The sequence below is a fragment of the Vanessa atalanta genome, chromosome 13 (assembly GCF_905147765.1).
Source record: "Vanessa atalanta chromosome 13, ilVanAtal1.2, whole genome shotgun sequence".
Taxonomy (NCBI): Eukaryota; Metazoa; Arthropoda; class Insecta; order Lepidoptera; family Nymphalidae; genus Vanessa; species Vanessa atalanta.
In genome coordinates, this window is record NC_061883.1 from 10,508,706 (window position 1) to 10,528,365 (window position 19,660).

The 19,660-nt window shown below is 31.8% G+C and overlaps 1 protein-coding gene across 1 annotated transcript; it reads left to right on the forward strand.

Moving 5' to 3' along the window:
• LOC125068076 (membrane-bound alkaline phosphatase-like) lies at window positions 1–17,448 on the forward strand. Its single transcript, XM_047677067.1, has 9 exons — window positions 1–172; window positions 7,126–7,205; window positions 8,126–8,299; window positions 9,700–9,892; window positions 12,173–12,336; window positions 12,835–13,165; window positions 13,765–13,973; window positions 15,101–15,209; window positions 16,573–17,448. The coding sequence occupies exons 1-9, from the start codon at window positions 91–93 to the stop codon at window positions 16,761–16,763; spliced, it is 1,533 nt and encodes a 510-aa protein (XP_047533023.1). The 5' UTR covers window positions 1–90; the 3' UTR covers window positions 16,764–17,448.
• The last annotated feature ends 2,212 nt before the right edge of the window (window positions 17,449–19,660 follow it).

The window sequence follows — 19,660 nt, forward strand, 5'->3', positions numbered from 1 at the left end:
CTGTGAACATTATGATAATAGTTTAAATTTAAATTTAATTATTTGTCCCTCTGACTTCGTGCCTTTGTCTGTTAAATATTAAAAAATAGAATGTCATTTTTCAATATTTGTTCCTGGACGTGTGTATTAGTGTGCATTGCATGTACAAGTGGGCGTAGTTTACACAGTACGAGTAAGAGTTGTGATTTATCTAATAAAGCTTAACTTTGAAGTGTTATTAGTAATTTAAATGTATTTAATAGTGAGTGTTTGTTGGTTGAAGGTTTTATTCTGCATGCTTATTAAAACATATTACGTCGTCTAAGTAAATTTAATTATCAAAAATACCTTTTAATAATTAAATTTACTTAGACTTTTCTACCAAATTGCTCCAATGCGGGTAAGAAATACCGTATTGTTATACTATACTGTGCAGGTTTTCACGATGTTTATCTTTACCGCCGAACACAAAATACATTTTAAAACACAAATTAAGCACATTAAAATTCAGTGATGATTCCCCGGGTTTCAACCGGCAATCTTCAGTCGAGATTGACGAGTGGTCTACATATCAACTAGTTATTGACTCATTAATTATATATTACTATAATAATACTACTGATATAATTAAACACAATTAATATCTGAAATATCAGGGTACCTATGCATTACTATTCTCTTTTAAGCATATCTATGGAGTGCCCTTCGCTTTGAGGGTCTCTATGCAGTATTCTTTACTTTTAAGTGTCTCCTATTTGCTCTAGAATCAGTAATTTACAGTTGTCAGTTGTACTTTGCGTGCCACACAACTGAGGTGGACCTGATTATTGCGGTCAATAAAGGCTGGTTCATATCACAGATCAATAAGGTCTTTGTCGCAGCAGTTACGCGTACAGCCATTATAACCCTCCCCATTGCTCGTGACCCATTAATTTATGCTTTTTGGTTTTACGATCCTTAACTAACCTGGTTCTTTGGAATAACATTTATATATAATGGTGAAATAAATATTAGAAGTATATGATCTTTGTCAGTTAAGGATCTACTTATTATTATCGTTGATAAAATCGTGATCTAGCAGAAAATAATACCGTTTTTTCTCGTGAATATGATTCAGATTGATGTGTATTGCTTTAAATCGCTTCGAAAATAAGCCATTATTTCTCGTAAAAGTAAAGGATAAAAATGGTTATTGTGGTCCATCCCTAAGAGATAGACATACGAGTATACCACTGCGAACTTTTTGAAGACCTTTTAAGGTGTACTCCGTTTAAGGTGTACACATCTATCTCGTAGGGTTCAGCCAGCGTTTGCAATGTAAGCGCAAAAATGTGTTTATGTACGACATCACTTCAGAAACGTCTAAAATGATCAAAGTTTCTCTACTATATTGGGGCATGTATGTATTATACATAAAAACCTTCCTCTTGAATCAATCTATCTATTATAAAAACCGCATCAAAATTCGTTACGTAATTTAAAAGATACATAGGGACAGACGTTGTTTTATACTATGTAATGATAATGATGAAGAGTGTTAGATATAAAGATGGCTAATGATAAGAAAATAAATCGATGTGTGTAATTCTGCTACTTAAAATTCCACCGAAATATGCCATAAAAATATCACTGTTTGGTTAGCGATACACGAAGGTGTACCTTAGGGACGTGTTTTTGTTATTTTTTTACCTCATCTCTATAACATTCGTATGACTTCCAAATTTATTGACTAAATCATAAAATAGACAAACGAGGCAAGCATTAATCATATATTTTATGTAATATAGAATATGTATATAATAAACAGACACAAATAATACATCATCTATGTCTCTGATAACAAAAAAATTAAATCTGCACAACATTTATCGGTTCTTTGAATGTAATTTATATAATATTGTTGTTATATTGACAATTATTGTAATACAGTAAAAATTTGAATTGTAATGAGTAAGTTAGAAAAATTATTCAAATCCAACGCCTAATAATAATTACGGAAGTTTGACGCGACTGTGGCAATCGCTCTCTGTAATAAATACGTCGGACATATGATAAAGTAATACCGTCAATATAATATATCTAGTACGTACCAATAGCTATATTTGCACGAGTTCACTATCTAAACATACTTCATTTGATTATTCAATTTCAAAAAAAGAGGTATAAACAATAAAAAATCTGGACTTTAACGGATCTAAAGAAGATTTATCGATTGAGGTCTTTACCATTTCGTGACCCCAGATGGGATGCTAAATTTGCACAGGTGCATTTTTACAAGTTTTACTTATTACCAGTACTTTGATAAAGCAGTATTGACCACTGCTGAGCAAAGACCTCTCTACCATCCACCATAGACATTAAGTTTTAACGCAAAGTAAAAAAATAGCTCATTTTCAGTTCAAATCCACATGCAACTTTATTATTATTGAGTTGTGTGTACAAATTTTAAAATACTTAAGCCTAACTCTTCCTCGTTTCTGACATAAACTTATCCATGTTATGTATGCTCGTACACTCAAATTATCTATGGAAACGATACTCTCACATATAATTTATCTTGGTATAAGCAGGCTTCAACTAGCTAAACCTCATCGTGAATTTCCAAGCTATTAACTTCTAGCTCATAACTTTAAATTTTAGTTATAGTATCATGGTCGTCTATAGTTTTTGGTTCGGTGGTAAGGTTAAAAAAATTGCCAAAAAAAATGAAGCGTTATTATCGTCGTTTTATACAAAATGTCATTGTTAATTGTAATTTAAAGAGTATTCATTAAGTGTGAATAACACTTTATTTCGCTTAAGACAATTTATTCGATACCCTGTTTTGAGACTGTACATTCAATTGAATGAAATGAATTACATTCCCAGTATCGAAAAATACTTTTCAAAATACAATTAACAATTAAATAAATCCACAACAGCGCGATTTTTAAGGCATTTTCTGCCTCGCACAACCACTCTGTGGAACCAGCTTTCGCCGGCGGTTTTTCCGAACCGATACGACTTGGGAACCTTCAAGAAAAGAGCGTACTTATTTCTTAAAGGCCGGCAACGCACCTGTAACCCCCCTGGTGTTGCAGATGTCCATGGGCGGTGGTAATCACTTTCCATCAGGTGAGCCTCCGGCTCGTTTGCCCCCTATACCATAAAAAAAAAAAATCTTAATGAATGAATTATATATAAATCGAGGCAATGAAGGCAGCACATTTTTAATATAATCTCGTTTTCAAATATATTTAGTTGTTTGATTAATTAATATAAGACCAATGACGATTTTTTAACCGTCTATTAAATGCTTTGGAAACGACCGTAAAGCAAGCTACTGTTGATATGACTTAGAAGTTTGTTGATAATTCTAAAGCAACTAAATTTGTGACCTGCGTTGTCAGCTGTCAGCTTCTGATAAGTGTATCAACTGCATCTATGTAATAATTCCAATGTACACGATTTCATAGTATATATTATTACATACACTTATTACACATATTTTATAGTATATAGTTAGTATATAGTACATATATTTTATACGTTAGCTTATATAGAAAACAGACGTTGCATCATGACGGTTGGAGAAGCTAAAGAAAAGTCAGTTTCCCAAATCTAAATATAAGTAGATAAAAAAGAAAAATGAGAAAAATTTTAAGTGAATACTGTTCGAAAAGAAAGAGATCACCACCTAATTTATTTTAAGTGTGTGGTAGTGAAGCTCCACATTACCAAGTATTTGGTGGTAGGTCTTATGCCCGTCTGGGTATAGCCCACTCATCAAATATTCAACTCTATACAGCAATACTTAGTGTGGTTATGTTCCGGTTTGAAGGGTGAGTAACTAGAGGAAAAAGGGACATAACATCTTAGCTCCCAAGGTTGGTGGCGCATTGGCGATGAAAGGAATGTTTAATATTTCTTACATCGCTAATGTCGTTGGGCGTTGGTGACCACTTACCACCGGTTTATAATAAAACGAATTATGCATACCTTTGCATAATTTGTGCAATAAATATATCGTATTTCCATACTTATCGAACCAAACCCAATTAAACCATACTCATATTCGTTTATATTGATAATATTTTCTCGTAACAAATGTTAACAAAAGCGAATTCAATTGACAGTCAATTCTCAAGAAGGCCAAGGTTCGGTTCCACGGTGCGGCACGTTCCCAAACATTTTATGTTACATGTTTGTGCAATCAAATGCATAATAACTCAGTTACTGCTGTACAACAATGAATGGCCTTTTTTATTATGTTTGTTATCTAAAGCGTCGAGCATACCTTACAATGTAAATAAACAACAAATTATTATAAATATATTAATATAACATATTATGTATAGTATTTGATCCGGTAGGGCAAGCTATTAGTGAGGAATTACCAGGGATAATGATGAAGATCTTGACGCCCGTACCCGATCTGCCTAATGTCAGTTAAGAGGAGCCCACTCAGACACACGCATTTATCGTTACTAAACGAATAAGGATCTGAAGGCCTTCATGGCGACAATTATTCGTGAGATTTTTATTAGTGGGATTTCTATTATTATTAGATTATGGTTTAGGCAGTAAATTATTTAATAGTATTTATCGATATTCTTAGCAATGATTACTTGACTCTTAAAACCGTTCAGGAATGGGTCCAACTCTACCAGATTCTGCTATTACATTCGATAATGCAATATTCACAAAACAGATAATAAAAAATGAATATAATTGTTTTAATTACTTTAACATACTTATCTTTATGAATCATTCAATGAATATCGTGATAATATTAGATTTCGTGTTCTTTGGTTTTAAACGATTCAAAGTTTCACGGGTCAAGGTGAATTGGACAACCTCACGTAATAGATAACTGCTTGTTTTGAAATCGTTACATATTTTCTAATTGATAGTAACCTTGCCCTGAGAACTGTGAACCGTGGTGAAATTTTTCGTAATGGTACCCATGTTAAATGTTTTTTATATAGGTCGCATTAAACTATTCTATTATAACGTAGATATTAAAAACTTAAAAATGGCGTAAAACTAAATGTGTTAAGTTTAAAATTCATATTGACTCATATTTAGTATATTAAATATAATTAATAATAAAACAATTATGTATTGCTATGTCTGTCTGTCTCTGTCTAGATAGACAATTAAAACGTGTAAACTCTATTCCAATCATAAGAGGAGAAAAGCCAAATAAACAATATTTGACAGCAAATCGACGCGATAGCATTGGTCGAGAGCTTGATTAATCTATGATTCACCAAATTTTCGAAAAATTTGCGTTTTGAACGTCGACGAGACTGTTAACAGAATTTTGGAAGTAAAGTTAAAGTGGGTATAAGTAGTTAAGTATAGTGTTGTATCATGACATAGTATAAAACAAAGTCGCTTACCACCGTCTGTCTGTCACTGTGTATGCTTAGTTCTTTAAAATTACACAATGGAGTGATTAAAGAGGAAGTTTATATATATATAATACAGTCACAATATAGCAGAGAAACACTAATAATTTTAGAGGTTTCTAATGTGATGTTGTAAATACACATTTTTTACGCATACATTGCAAATTCTGGCTGAACCCTACAAGACAGATCGTAAAATAATGTACTACAGTATTGTACACCTGAAAAAGGTCTTCAAAAAACTCCGCGGTGGTATATGTTCTATCTCTTAGGTATAATCCACAATAACCATTTTTTATCCTTTACTTTATACAAGAAAATAATGGTTTATATTCAAATTCAATTAAGAATCAAAATTTTGACATAAATCTATGATTTTTGTATATAATGACATTCTGTAGTATATTTAGTATCAGTATTGCACCCGTGCAAAGCCGGGGCAAGTACAAACTCTTAGTGCACACGTAGATCGACGAATCAATAAAATGTTGTTTTAATTCAAATTATATAGATATATATTTTATTATAGTTAATTCAAGTCAATATTTATGTAATATATGTTAACATAATTAAGACACTTTAAGATTGCATATATTTTGAAATTTTAACATTCAACATTGAGCCGGTCGTAAAATACTGCAACCTAACTTATGTTACTCTGCGTTGATACGCTATTTTGATCCGTGTATCCTTAAAACGTTCTATTTATTCCAATCAATATAGCATGACAACATATGTTACCTTCTGATAATTCACAATCAAGTTTTACTTCGAGCTTGTCCACTCGATTTAGTAAATTCAATTATTTACTAAATTATAATATTGAAAGGCAATCCTGTTTTTTATTAACTATGTTCAGCCTATGAGCTAGCTACGACACAATGGATTTCTAGCAGTTAACTTAAGGATCACAAAGTTCTGAAACCAGAGATGAAGAAGAATACAGATATAATAATAAAAAGGATAAATAACGGCTTTTTGACATGAAAGAATCCCACATTTTTGAAAGATGATGGTGAAACATTCTTGGATCCTGGTATCATGTCGTACGAGTAAAGGGTGCACCTTAGTCTGTACGCACATTTATATTCGAATCTATATTCCTTTTGAAATTGGTCGGCGTGTACGATATCCGGCTAAGAGGACCAAAAAAATATTAAAAAAAAAAAACAAAATCACGGAACAGAATTACATTATTGGACAATAATACACAATTGATATTATTTTTACTTAAAAAAGAAGTTAGTAATCCGGTCTTTTTTCATAGCTTCCTTGTTCCGCACGACTGATTTCAATACAATTATTTGGATATTTCTCTTTAAGACAGGAAATGCTTTATCGAAATGTTTTAAACTGTTATGATATTATGAGACGACTTACCTATTGTCTAGTAACAATGTTTTTCAAGAGATGGTGACTTGTATAATATCTATGTAGCCTTACAGATTATGCTCTTATAAAAACTAGTTTTCGCCCTCGGTTTCGCTTTTGGGAGTTGATCGTCAGGAGTTGTTCAAAAAAAACTATGTTCTTCCTTGGGGTTCAAAGTTGCTTCATATCAAGTTAAGAGTAACAGACATAATTAATTTCGCATTTAAAATATTAGATTGTGATTTTTAATTATGGTCTTTGTTTAGTCTATTTATTCATATTTTGTTAGTAATTTATGTAAATCATATCAGATATTTTTTCTTTCCTAATATCAAGCACTCTCTCCATAGTTAACTAATTGAGAAAATACTTTTATTTCCAGATCCGCAGCCGAGATCGTTGTTGGACGAAAAGAATAAAGATCACTGGAGAATACAAGCACAATGGACATTACGTTCAAAGGTAAAACGAACTGTATACTTAGTCCAGAAAGCTTAATTTTCGAAATTAACATTTGAAACTTAAGAAGTTAACTATATAATAATAAGCCTGTTTCTTGATTTTAAAAAGGTCAACTTGTTATATCGCGTTCATATCAAATTTATAGATCCAGGTGCACATTGCAAACATGATAAAAAAAGTAAAATAGCCAAAAATTTTTTATTTAAAGTAAGCATTTAAAATAAATCTGTAAACGGAGCAACAGCGTTGCATCAGCAATTTAACGAGTAACATTTTAAGCTATTTATTTTAAACGCACTGATTACAAGTTTAATTTTTTGATTTTTTTTGTCAAGTTTACACAAAGTAATTTAATAAGATTTAAAAATATATTAATTGTAAAGGCATATAAAACTATCAAAGTATTTTCGTATCATATGTAATTTTAGTATTAATGTCCTTTTTTATGGTATCGGTAGGTGGACCCTCAAATGGTCCAACTGATTCTAAGTGGTCATCACTGCTCATATACATTGGCTTCACCAATGCAAGATCAACCTTGGGAACTGAGTTCCTTGTGCCTTTATTTACACTGGCTCACTCACCTTTGTAACCGGAACACAATACTAATTATTGCTGCTTGGCGGTACAATACAAAAGGTAAAATACATACAAAAGCAAGTAAAAAATGAAATATTTAGTATTCCCGTAACGCTTAAAGAGTCTCCAATAAAACGAAAGCTAAAGGAATATCAGCTTTCGTTCATAAGTCAGCGTCTTGTTCAGGATAACGCTATATAGATTATACTTCTTAAAGCAACAATGATAAAATGTGGACATGTTGGGTAAGATTGCCTAACCTCACCCTATTTAGAAATAGATAAAATATTCTTATATAATTACTGTTCTTCATGATAGAAGTTCCAATGTTTCGCTTCCAGGTCTCAGTGCCTCTCAACACCAACGTTGCAAAGAATGTTATTTTCTTCCTTGGGGATGGAATGAGCATCACAACACTAGCCGCCACGAGAGTGTATCTTGGAAGGAAACATGGTTATTTGGGTGAAGAGGTCAAGTTGAGCTTCGAGACCTTCCCTTTTACAGGCTTGTCAAAGGTATTTCTTATTTCTTGTATATTACTTGTAATGGTATTTCTGTTCTTCTCATTGGAACGAAGTTACCTTACGCGGCTTACAGTAGAGTAAACCGGCAGAATTTGACACTTAAGGAAAATGCATTATCCTTTCTCTTTCTTTTTCCGTTGTTAACGGTTCTATGTAAAAAAAATATAAATCTATTTTTTTAATTTACTCTTGATTTTTAATAACTACTATGTCCTTGTTGTTTAGTTATTCTCAAATGTTGTTAATTTATACCATCACGTCTATTACTAGTCCATTCAGCGTCTTTGTTCCAACCGTCAAATTTCTTCCCAAAAATACCTGGAAGAAATTATTTCTTAAATAATATAGCCACCTTTACATTTCTGAATATTTCAGAAATAATTTTATTTATTTATTTAAAAAAAATTATAAAAAAACTAAATCAATATAGAAGACTTATAGATTATCAAAATGAAAAATCTTGGAAAAAGATGGCTTGAAAGTTTTTTTTTAGTCCCAATGCGTGTGATCATTTAAGAACTCATCAGTTTTATAATATCCTGCAACACAAATGTTTCTTAAGGGAATTCCATATTCTTATTGGCAATACACCCTTTCTGTAAATCTATATTATTTTTATATTTTTCTCCAGTTGAAGTTTTATTCGATTCACATATTTTTATTATCACAAACTGTGATTTCTTTACTCCTTGACTTTGTAAGCGAATTAAATATTTAATATTACATTATATTGTAGTCAAACCACTTTCGAAACCAGAAAATTAGTCACGCTATTCATATCAACTGTTTACTGATTAAGTTCGTCCGTAAGTATAATATATAGTAAACTAGTTGTCGTCCGCGGCTTATCTCGCGTTTTAGGGGTTGGTTGTCATGTCTTAGGCAAAAAAGTAGCCTATGTCCTTCCTTAGAATTCAAGTTTGCTTCATAGAAAATTTCGTCAAATTCGGTTCATTGGTTGGCAGTGAAAGAGCGACAGATAGACAGACAGACAGAGATTACTATCACATTTATAATATTAAGTATAGAAAGTATAGATAAAAAGCTCGTAAACGTCCCATTTCCAACCAAATGCCTTGAATCATTATTTTTCTTGATAAAATCCGTTTTGTAGTTAAAAAAATGATCGTAACACGAGAAGCGACTTTTAATTATACTATATTAAGATTCGATAGATAGATGACATTTTAAATTGATGATAAAATTGATATTGTTAAAGTTTAAAACTATTTCTAAAATGTCTGAATCACGCTTACGGTTGTACAAAAGAAAAATATATTATAAAGTATCGATATTTTAATAAAATATAGATGGGGTAGTTTTTGATATAAATAATTGGTAACTAGTATCAAAATTATTTATTCCTAATTCTGTTTTTCATATTATTTCAGACGTATTGCGTCGATAATAATGTAGCTGATTCAGCTTGCAGTGGAACAGCTTATCTTACAGGAGTTAAAGCCAATAGTGGTACAGTTGGCCTCAGTGGCGCTGTCAGACGTGGGGATTGCGAAGGTCAAAGGGATACAATTAACTCAGTTACAGGACTCATGGATTGGGCACAACAAGCTGGCAAATCTACAGGTAATGGATGAAAGTACCAGGATCAATTTTAAGCTACTTTTTACATTTAAAAAAACAAAATTTCTTCGTTTAAAAAATAATGAAAGTCATTTATATCATTTTTTATTATTACATTCAAAATATTAATTTTATTATTATTATTAAAACTTTATTGGAATATCTGCTTGCGTCTGATCTTTGAATTTAAATGATTTGAACATTTCTCGTGAGCTTGTTCATAGCTAACAAATTAAGTTAAGATAAAATCGATTGACAAACACCTTTTACTAAGGGGTAGGCTTTATAATTTTACCAAGCAGCAATACTTGGTATTTTTGAAGAGTGTGTGAGCCGGTGTGCGGTATATCGCCACAGGTGTCATAATATCTCAGTTTCCAAGGTTGTTGGCGCATTAGTTATGTAAGAATTTGTTAAAATATCACACTGCGCCAGTCTATGAACAGCGGAGACCCATTTTCCAGTAGACTTGACAATGCTATTAAAAGGAATAGAGAAGAAAAAGACACTGGACTAAATAATGGCCTTAGCCTATTTTTATTTGATGATATAGTATTACTACGTAGTTTCGCGTTCGAGGTGTTCAATATTTAGGTGTAATGGTCAAACTTATTGCACGTTAAGAATTCTTCAGTACTATTAACTTGTGTGCAACTCACTTGTGTACAGACTTATCAGACATTATATCTAATATCTGCAATGTCTTGTTATGTAGACATAACAACAAGGCATTTGATTGCATAATTATGATAATATTATTGCGACGTTCCAAATGGTTCAATTTGGTGATGATAAAGATTAAAAAAGAGAAAGTGACTAGAAAACTTGAATCTTATGATTTATATTATGTTCTAAACAAGATCATGAAGTAAACGTTTGTCACGCCAATAAATTTAAATCGAGTGAAATTTCAAAATGTATCTTCTCAGGTAATAAATTTATAGACTAAAACCTTTTTCGAAATGTGCTGCGTTTTCTGATATAAGTTAAATATATATCGTAGTAGGTTTAGTGTATTCTTCAATTGGGTACTACAAAAAAACATTAGCTGCTATAAATATTGTTATTGATTAAGATGCTACCAAAATGTCTTGGTCACAAAATAGGACGTGATATTTTTTTATGCCGATTATTGTTATCAACGGTTTTAAATCTTAAAACTGTCTAGCCCTTTCTGGGGTGCCACAGGGTTCACATTTGGGTTTTATTATTATTCTTGACCTTTATCAATGATATTACCTCAGACTTAAAAACTATACTTTTATTTGATGACAATTATACATATTTATTTGATGACGATTTAAAAATTTACGAACCAGAAAAATCAGTGGATAAGATATAACTAATACAGGATGACCTGAATTGAATAACTAATTGGTGTAATGTGAATAATATAACGCTTAATGCAAAAAAATGATTTCACGTTAAATACACTAACAAGAAAAAACCGCTTGTATTTACTTAGACCAATAATATTGTTGTTTTGCAATAACTGTGACAGATGAAAGACTTAGACGTTACCAATGACAAAAAATAACCTACGAATCGCGTATAAATAATATTGTATTCTTAGGATTCATTAAACGCAATACGAAACGGTTTTCCGCAAGGACTAAAATTATTTTATACAATACTTTTGTAAGGAACCACCTTGAGTTTGCAGTGTTGTTTGGAATACATATTTAAGCGTGCATTCACTCGATATTCTGCCCTTAATGGCAGTGGTATCTCACATAGACAGCCTATCAAAAAATGACTGATTGAATATTTCTGTAGTAGACGTGAATATCTTGCCCTTTGTTTCCTATATGAAATAGAAAATAATAATGTAGAGTGCGGCGACCTTTTTGATCGCATATCAATATGAGTTCCGCGTAGATATCCCCGTTCTTATATATCGAAAATATTTCATATCCGTTTCGCGAAAACTTGTCTCGAAAATCAATCTCATATTAACCGTATAGAAGCTAAACATAATGAAATATCGAAGTCAATACTGGCATCGAAATATTTCACGATTCACTTTGTACTTTTATTAATCGATGGTATATTATTATTGGCGAACAAAAAGCTTCTGTATTGTATAATGATCCGATATATATTTTTAATTTTGTAAAAAACATATAACAAAATCAAACACATGCACCTTGAGAACTTTATATATGAAAGGTAATTTAAGAACGAACATAATTATTTTAATTGTTATACGACCCAATAAGTTTGAATGTTTACAATTAGTCTTAGCATATACCTAAAATATCAAATTACCTATCATTTTTCCAGGTATAGTCACAACCACAAGAGTAACTCACGCGACTCCGGCTGCAGCCTACGCTCACTCAGCCGATAGGAAATGGGAGGCGGATGTAGATATGCCGAGACATGGCCTTCGCTGCGAGGACATAGCTAGTCAGCTTGTGAGGGGTCGAGTGGGCAGCAGCATTGACGTAAGATTTCCGTGATTTGAAACTTAGTATCATAGAACTATCACCAAACGCATATACGAATTGTGAAATATGAGCTCACCTGAATATATTATTTTAAAGCCATTTCATAGCAGTACATTACAAGATCACTGCATCACCATTCCAACCGGTCTGCAATCTACCTGTTGTAAAGCTTTTGTTGACAAATGGTTTTTAAAGTTATTTGACATTTTCTCGGAAAACTGGGAATATCAGTGTCTGATTTTGGATTTTCCTCAATAATAAATATAATACTATGTTTATAAATTAATAACTTTTCTTTATTTCCTGTAATTAATAAATTATGATACGACTATAGTATAATTAATCATATTCAATATGATTTTAAGTATGCAAGTGACATTGATTATTTTATATACTATTCAATGAAATGTTGGTAAATGATAATAATTGTATAAATTTAAGAGGTCACAAGAATACTTATACCTTTAAGGACAACAGAATATTTATTAATTACAGGTCGTGTTAGGAGGAGGTAGAAAAAATTTCTACCCAACAACTGAGAAGGACGCTCAAGGTTATTTCGGAATAAGAAACGATGGCAGAAACCTAATAAGAGAATGGCTTCTTAAAAAAGAGAGTCTTGGATCAAGACCAAAATACGTTTACAATAAACATGATCTTCAAAATATAGACAGTACATATAATAGCGTACTAGGTCTTTTCTCATCTGACCATATGCCTTACCATCTTGAAGCTGAGGAGGATGATCCGACTTTGAGTGAAATGACCCAAAAAGCAATAGAAATTCTGTCACAGAATACGAACGGCTATTTCTTATTTGTAGAAGGTATATATTATTTTTTAATTGATAAAAGGTCGTTTGCTTATTATAATACAATAAAGCTTACAGGACAGGATATACAATTTTAGTACAGATCTGTATACCCAAACGTAGGTGTATTCTTTATCCTTACTCTTATGATATAAACATGGAAATTGTTATTTAAATTACTTTAATTTACTTTAGCGAGGAAAATCTAATTTGAAAATGCTTATAGTTTTCAGGTCTTTGTTTGAAATTATTAAATTAATATAAACGAAATTCTCTATTGTAGTATCATTACTATTGGTTAAATTTAAAATCACCATCATCATCAAGAAGGTCCACCACCACTACTTATTGACAGGGGTGTAAAAAATATTAACTATTCTGAACATCGCCAATAAAAAGGCGAAACACAACAATACAAGCAAGTGCTATTCGGTAATAGAATATGCAATAAGGAGGTCCTACCTAATTAAATAGGCTTACACAAAGCCCTACCACCAAGTCAACCCTAATTTGTATAACGTAAAACGTAATATCGAAGAAAATTTCAGTTTGATTCCTTGTTTCATTTTCAAGCTGCATATCCAAATCAATAATACGATAATACCTTATTTTAGGGGGAAGAATAGATACAGCTCATCATGAGACCAAAGCTCGTAAAGCCTTAGATGAAACAGCGGAACTAGCGAAGGCTGTAGAAGCTGCGTTAAGACTTGTCGATATTGAAAATACTCTGATTGTGGTAACCTCAGATCACAGCCACACAATGACCTACAGTGGATACAGCAAGCGAGGAACGGATATCCTGGGCCTGACGAATACAAAGGTACTTGTTTATTTATTTATTTTTTTTAGCAGCCCGTAAATGTCCCACTGCTGGGATAAAGGCCTCCTCTCCTTTGAGGAGAAGGGTTTTGGAGCATATTCCACCACGCTGCTCCAATGCGGGTTGGCGGAATACACATGTGGCAGATTTTCGTTGAAATTAGACACATGCAGGTTTCCTCACGATGTTTTCCTTCACCGCCGAGCACCAGATGAATTATAAACACAAATTAAGCACATGAAATTTCAGTGGTGCCTGCCTTGATTTGAACCCGAAATCATCGGTTAAGATGCACGCGTTCTAACCACTGGGCCATCTCGACTCTTATTTTTATTAGAGTTTATTTTTTATTGGACAGAAATTTTTATCAAGTTTGTAATATTTTTGATAGAGTTTTGCTTTGAAAAATTGTCTCTTATAGTTTAATTACAACTACAAGATATATATGTTCAGTGGTGTAAGGAAAATAAGACTTATAGATTTTAGTATAGTTCAGAAAGTTAAAAAACCACTCAACCTTTATCAATGTATTTCATCGGAGGCACAAACACTTTGGGACGGAATCCCAAAACAGTCTAAAATGTATTCTGATGTGATACTTTGATATCTTATAGCACTTAGGAATAATGTAGCTTTCTATCAGTGATTTTTTTTAGATTTCATTTAGTTCAGAAGATTACCTACAAAGAATCAAATTTTACCTCTTTTTAATATTTGTATAGATGGTAGCTTTATCAACTATGAACATAATGAAATGAATGAACCTTTTGAGATACCATTTTTAGTTAAGTATATATACAAACAACAGGTTTTCAGGTATTAGGCAAAAAGCATTCCTTCTTTGGGAATCAAGCTTGCTTAAAACCAAATTTCATCAAATTCGGTTCAGCGATTTTGCCGTGCAGACATACAGACAGATTGTGTTACTTACGCATTTATTATATTAGTATAGAAGTATCTCTTCATACTACAAATAAAACTACATTAGACTTATATAAACTGAGACTAATACATTTAATCAACGCAGCCAGTAAACCAGACTAATTAGTTATTAAAATTCAAGCATAATCCTCACCTACGTGACCACTTCAGCTGCAAAAGACTAAAGTTTCAATTGAACATTTCAGTATAACGCGTCCGACAACTTACCCTATAGCACGTTGAGTTACGCTAACGGACCCGGCTTTAAGCCTCACGAGGACTTCAAGAGACATAATCTTATGCTGGATGACATGAGTAAGTAAAAAACGATAATACACTTTACGCAAAAATAAATATATATTATAATTCCCTTAGGAATGTCCAAGTTCAAATGAGAATAACTCATTATACACGGTAAGATAAATTAGGGCAAAAAGAGGCTGTGCCGATTGCGAATATATAATAATAAATATTGGACAACATCACATACATTACTCTGATCCCAATTTAATTAGCTAAAGCACTTGTGTTATGGAAAATCAGAAGTAACGACAATACCACATACACCCAAAACAACATAGAAAACTAATGAACTTTTTCTACATCGACTCGGCCGGGAATCGAACCCGAGATCTCGGAGTGGCGTACCCATGAAAACCGGTGTACACACTACTCGACCACGGAGGTCGTCGTTGTCGTATTCAGTATATCCAGATTAAGGAATAGTAGAGATCTGATGGTAGGGTTTGCACCGTTTGGATAGGTCACTAAACGTATATTTTACCGCCAAGCAACAATACTCTGTATTTTTGTATTCCGTTTTGAAGGGTGACTCGGGTAACTATTGGCATAAGGAACCTAACATCTCAGTTCTCAAGGTTGGAGGCGCTTTGGAGATGTAAAGATAGTTAATATTACTTACAAAGGCAATGTCTATGAACAGTGGAGAACAGTGAGCTCTTTTACCAGTCCTCCTATTTTCCTGCATGTGTTATAAAAAAATAAGCGTCACTGTCTAGGAGAGCGGGAAATAAAATCCAGTTATTCTTATCAAACTCAAACTCAAATTCCTTTATTCAACATAGAAGCATTACACTTTCTTATTGATGGTCAAATTAAACACTACCACCGGTTCGGATAAAAGAACACCCTGAACTGAGAAGAACCGGCGAAAGAAACTCAGCGGGTCTTTTTTTGTCTAATTAATTACGTATATGAATAGAAACAGCCAGGAGGTGATCGTTTCATTCCCAAAGTGTGCTATCAAACATAAACTCACTAATTGTATAGTAACCTTCAGCACACAAGCGTTCCTTGACATTTTTTTTAAATTTGGCAACAGAAGCATTTTGAACGCTTTCTGGGATCCTGTTGTAGAAGTGTATACATTGTCTCACAAAAGAGTTACTAACTCTATGCAGTCGAGTAACAGGAGTAACAAGATTGTGTTTGTTCCTTGTACCAATGTTATGAGAATTACATTTTCTCATAACAACATTAATATATTAGCTTACATACAATGCCAACCTCAAATGAGTGAAAGCATTAAACATTAAACATTTGTCATTTTTTTATTTATCATCAGAAATTAATAAGACGCAATTATAATAAATAGATACTATTGTTTCGTCACAGCCTCGTGATCATTCGTCTGCAATACTTTAACGTTTGTTTTCAGATAACTTGAATTACACTTACCCATCTCTTGTTCCACTACCCCGAGAGACGCATGGTGGGGAGGACGTTGCGGTATTCGCGAAGGGTCCATGGTCACATCTGTTTAGCGGAAACTATGAACAAAATTACATACCACACGCCATTGCTTATGCGAGCTGTATAGGTCCAGGACTTACTACTTGTAAATTATGATATTGTAATTATTTTAATTTAATTAATTATGAAATTGATATTTCAAATGGCTATTAACTAATAAGCTAGGTTATGTTATGTTATGTAGATAAAATACGATATTATTACAACGTCTGTAAAAAAATTCACCTTTATTTAACTTAGCTTATGGAGTCATGTGTTGAGTTTAATGTGAAGGTTTATGAAAAATATAAGGAAAGTTTTTTACCATTCGGTATATTTGAGTCATCGTATAAGTGATTCATCAACTGGTTTTCACATCACAGATCAGTAGGGCAATTCTGTAACAATAAACTTGAATAATAACACCTCCGAAACCGAATGTCAGAATGTTATGTGACACTGATTATAATAATTAAAAAAATATATAGGATATGTACGTATCAAAATGGCGTATCACTGTAAGTCGATTTTCAATATTTAACGTGTGAGATCCGAAGTGAGGTCTTATATAATCGCACACAGTAGAAGTGTAAATTTATAAATATTGTCTCAGTGTAGAAAATCATTTTCTGATATTTCATGCTTGCATTGTGCGGTGATATTCGTGTTTCTTCATAAATGATAACTCTAGATATAATATTTAAAGAAAATAATATCGACGGTTCACGGGCTATTTGTATTAAGCGACATTTTGGTAACTTAAAGGGAGAGCGTTTTAAAATTTGATTATTCGGAAAAAAAATCATAAAAAATAAAGCTTAATTTTTTTTTTCAAAAACGTTCCTGAATTCATTCGATTCCGAATATGTTTATAAATCTATGCCGGCTAGGATGTCGCTTTATACCAATAGGTCTTGAACCCTTGATATAATTATAAAATGCTTAATAAACGTCGAGATGAATATAGCACCCATCATCGCTGTCATGATTTAGATTCAGTCCTTGAGAACTTCTTTTCGTGTATATTAAGATGTCTTGTAAAATTTCATCGTCAATATATAGAATATTGTATAATATGAGGTCAATAAACTCTTAGGTCATGTTAGACAAGCTCAAATTGTGTGTGTTTTTTAAAATGTATCATATTTATCGAAATTTCGTTAACGGTTAGCGCAGTTAATTTCTATACAGTTCCCACAAAATTATGTCTTAGTTTATATTGTGTATTGAAATTGAAATACTGTGTATTTTTTTTTAGTTATGAAGGATTATAACATATTTAGATATCAGTCAATATAATAGACGATTTATACTTACATTTCAAAATGACTGGGACAGGCAGTCTACTCGCACCTACCTACCATTAAAATTAGTGTTGGGACATTGTGCAGGCCCGTTGGGTAGGTTCACCACTCATCAGATATTCGCCATAAAAACAGCAATAGTATTGTCGGGTTTCCGTTGGAAGGGTGAAGCCAGTGTAACTATAGGTCCAAAGGACATAACATCTTAGTTCCCAAGTTTTTTGTTCATTGTTCATATAAGGAATGGTTAATATTTCTTAGTGTGCTAATATCTATGAGCGGTAATAACCACTTACTATTAAGGCAATGTGCCCGTTCGCCGTACTATTACAAAAGAAAAATTAAAGGAATTTTTACTTAATAAATTTGTAATTAATGTTGGTATAAATGACAACATGTCATGATTTTAAGGTTGTCCGCAGAAATAACCTAAGCAAAAGAAAGGCATTAAATTTAAAAAAAAATCTACTATTGTTAAAACTTAAAGATATGGTCATATGTAGGTTCAGCCGGATATTAAAAAAAAATAGTCAAACATTAACAAATATATTTGTTATAATTATAAGAGATAAACTATTATCTTTAGTGTAACATTTCTGTGTAATTATATTAAAACCAATGCAAATATTTTTTCAACATAATGGATTTTACTGACGACAATTTCAAAATAAATAATAAAAAATATTATCAAATGTAACCAAGTATGAAATTTGATTTAGTTATTAAAATACAGTATTAATATAAATTATATAATTATTATTTTGTATCATTTTTATTTAATTTAAGTTGACAATTGTTGCAAACGAAACTTATTTATTTTAACTTAAATTAAATTTCAATTATAAAATCACATTGAGATAATTTGCTTTTATAATTATTAACAACACAATGACAATAATATATTTTGCTATAATATTTAAATATCTAAGTTTAAGTTAGAGAGACTTTAAGTAAAACAAAACTCCAAGTTAGTAAAAAGTTGAAGTTTTATTTATACCTTCACATCAGTTTACCTTTAGGTAAGTACAATTTACTAATCTATCTATAAAATTATCAATGAATATTTTATCTATTTATAATTATAAATAACCATACAATACATGAGATAGATAGTTGTTTTTAAAATTAAAATAATTAAAGTATACAAAAATGATTTTCTTTATAATTCATCTTGTACTGGGAAGTGAAGGAAAATATCGTGAGGAAACCTGTATTGGAGTACCATGTAGTGATCTCCAAGCCTTCTCATAAAGGAGAGGAGAGGCCAACAGTCGGACATTTATTTCTAAATTTTTTTATAGAAAATAGGTTTTCTTCGTAGATTACAAGATCAAATCAGATTGCATCTTATCAATTAACACTGGTGTCTGTAAATAACTTATACTGTATTCAAATTAATTGTATAGAGCACGATGCACCCAAAATATAAATTATAATAGAAAATTTAGTTAGTTAGTTAGCAGCGGATTCCAAGATTAAATAAAAATAGTTTATTTTTAATTACCTTTACAATTATAATTGAATTACGTACAGGACTGTAAGTAGTTAATATATTCATATTTAAATAGCAATAAATATGTATAAAGTAAATTATATTAAAATGACAGTATATTTACAGATGTCTGCAATAACTAAAATATGTATAAAGCTACGAAATATGATATGTCTCAACCCCCTTAATTGATAGTCAGTCATGAGAATGTCTTAATT

What these genes read in the sequence shown, in the direction of transcription:
- LOC125068076 (XM_047677067.1), top strand. Translation starts at nt 91, where the DNA reads ATGTCATTTTTCAATATTTGTTCCTGGACGTGTGTATTAGTGTGCATT. An exon ending in GCGTAGTTTACACAGTACGA is followed by an intron (nt 173 to 7,125) that starts GTAAGAGTTGTG and finishes TTTTATTTCCAG; the next exon opens with ATCCGCAGCCGAGATCGTTG. An exon ending in CTATTTCTTATTTGTAGAAG is followed by an intron (nt 13,166 to 13,764) that starts GTATATATTATT and finishes ACCTTATTTTAG; the next exon opens with GGGGAAGAATAGATACAGCT.